Source organism: Acyrthosiphon pisum, chromosome A2 (assembly GCF_005508785.2).
Source record: "Acyrthosiphon pisum isolate AL4f chromosome A2, pea_aphid_22Mar2018_4r6ur, whole genome shotgun sequence".
In the NCBI taxonomy this organism is placed as follows: domain Eukaryota; kingdom Metazoa; phylum Arthropoda; class Insecta; order Hemiptera; family Aphididae; genus Acyrthosiphon; species Acyrthosiphon pisum.
The window spans coordinates 21580129-21582017 of NC_042495.1; the positions used below are offsets into that span (position 1 = coordinate 21580129).

At 28.9% G+C, this 1889-nt stretch overlaps 1 protein-coding gene across 1 annotated transcript in view; it reads left to right on the forward strand.

The window, feature by feature from the left end:
* Window positions 1-995: 995 nt before the first annotated feature.
* LOC107883150 (nuclear RNA export factor 1-like) overlaps window positions 996-1889 on the forward strand; it is a 7972-nt gene continuing 7078 nt past the window's right edge. The window contains exon 1 of the mRNA XM_029489868.1: window positions 996-1343. Within this exon, the coding sequence (XP_029345728.1) occupies window positions 1332-1343 (12 nt within the window). The 5' untranslated portion in view covers window positions 996-1331. The remainder of the gene's footprint in view (window positions 1344-1889) is intronic.

Sequence of the window (1889 nt, forward strand, 5' to 3'; positions counted from 1 at the left end):
AACACATGCCGGGTGCGACATACTCTTAAGTATCTAATTCCTGTTTCTGTCTGTACTATATTTAAATCTTATATTGTGCCTAATACCTCACACCGTACATTTTGTAAATATAAATATATAAAATACAATGACATTTTTTATTTCAATGTGTACTTAATATAAACTATATGATATAGGTAAGTTATACGTTTTATCTAAGAACTTTACTGTGTCAATCGTCAATGAACAAACCATAAAGGATCAAATCCATTTCATGAAAATTTAACACATTCATATGCAGTTCAAACAAAATTAATGGGTTTATCTGATCTCTTTCTTTTCTATCAATGCTAATATTAGATTTTTACATTTTAGGTAGAGAACAAAGTAATGAACATTATGATCAAACTTCAAAACCTAGCGTTAGTCGAAGATGTGGTGGATACTCAAATCTTCATGGTTTTAAGAAGAAAGTGACATTCAAAGCAAATCATCGTGGAGGTAATCATTTACGTAAGAGTTGGGAAAGTAAAACTGATTTGGTCCGTTATCAACTGGATAGTGAATTTCCTAATCCAAATGGTCCACCTACAAATAATACTGGTCAACAGTATGTATCTTATTTTTGTTAGTTGTTAGTATTTCTAAAATCTATTAATACACCTAAATGTTAACATTTCCTGAAAGAAACTATAGACATGGTGGTAATAGTAATTTCAGAAACTTATCACAAGATTTAAAAGAAAGTAGTACTGGATGGTATTCAGTATCTGTATGTTCTACATTTTTAATATATCTGATAGTTATCTATTGTACATGTTTAAATTGAATTTATTATGGTTTTTAAGGTGCTAAATGTTGAAGATTGTGACAAAGTTCTTAAAATAATACAAACTTATATCACACTTGTTGTATTTTATTCATACAATACGTATGTTATTTCTATTTTTCTTATGCTATTTGTATTATTTTAGAATGTGTGAAAATAATCAGTATTTATTTTACAGAAACAATATATTGTTAATGGTTTAAGTTTTTTGGTTGATGATTTTAAAGCTGCTAATACATTGGGCAACACTAGTTATAAGATAACACAAAATGATGATCGAAAAGTAAGATTAAATTGTTCAGTTGTTTGTTGTAGGTACGTGATTGAATTTTAAAAATATATATTTTAACATGAATATTTGTACTTAGTTAGATATAAATGTGGAAATATATTTGCCTCAACGTATTCATATACTATACACACCAGTATCCAGCAGTATCCAGTGAAGCAAGAGAGAAAATTATAGAAGCCATAGCGACTCGTTACAATCATAGTACCAAGAGTTTAGATTTGTCACAATTCCATGCTTGTTCAGGTGTGTAAAGTTTATTTGATATTAATTGGCCGGTGCAGTTTTTAGTACAAAAACATGTCTTACAGAAAAAAACTCTCACGCCCTATAGAATAGTCAGATTTCCTTAACTTAACAATTTTCAAAATAATAATTTTAGAAGCTATATGAGTTTGAAAAATACACAATATTTGTTCTTTTTTTTAACATATTTTCTTACTACTATTTATAGTAAAATGAAAATTCAACCTTTGATCCAATCTGAAATATCTTCTCTTTAAAATAAAAAAATATTAAAGAATTCCGAGTATTTTACAGGGTGTGAGAGTTTTTCCTTTTAAGTAGAGGTGGGTCGAACTCAAATATATGGCCTCGGACCGAACCTTAGTATGTCGAACCGAACTTTTTAGTGTAATGTCGAACTCGAACCGAGCATTTTATTTAACATCAAACCACACCGGTACCATATATTTCATTATCAAACTGAACCCAAGATAAACTTTTGAAATCAATGGCAAATGAAAGCTTTATAGTTTTTACTTTATACTTTAAAGCCGCATGCAGTGTTGG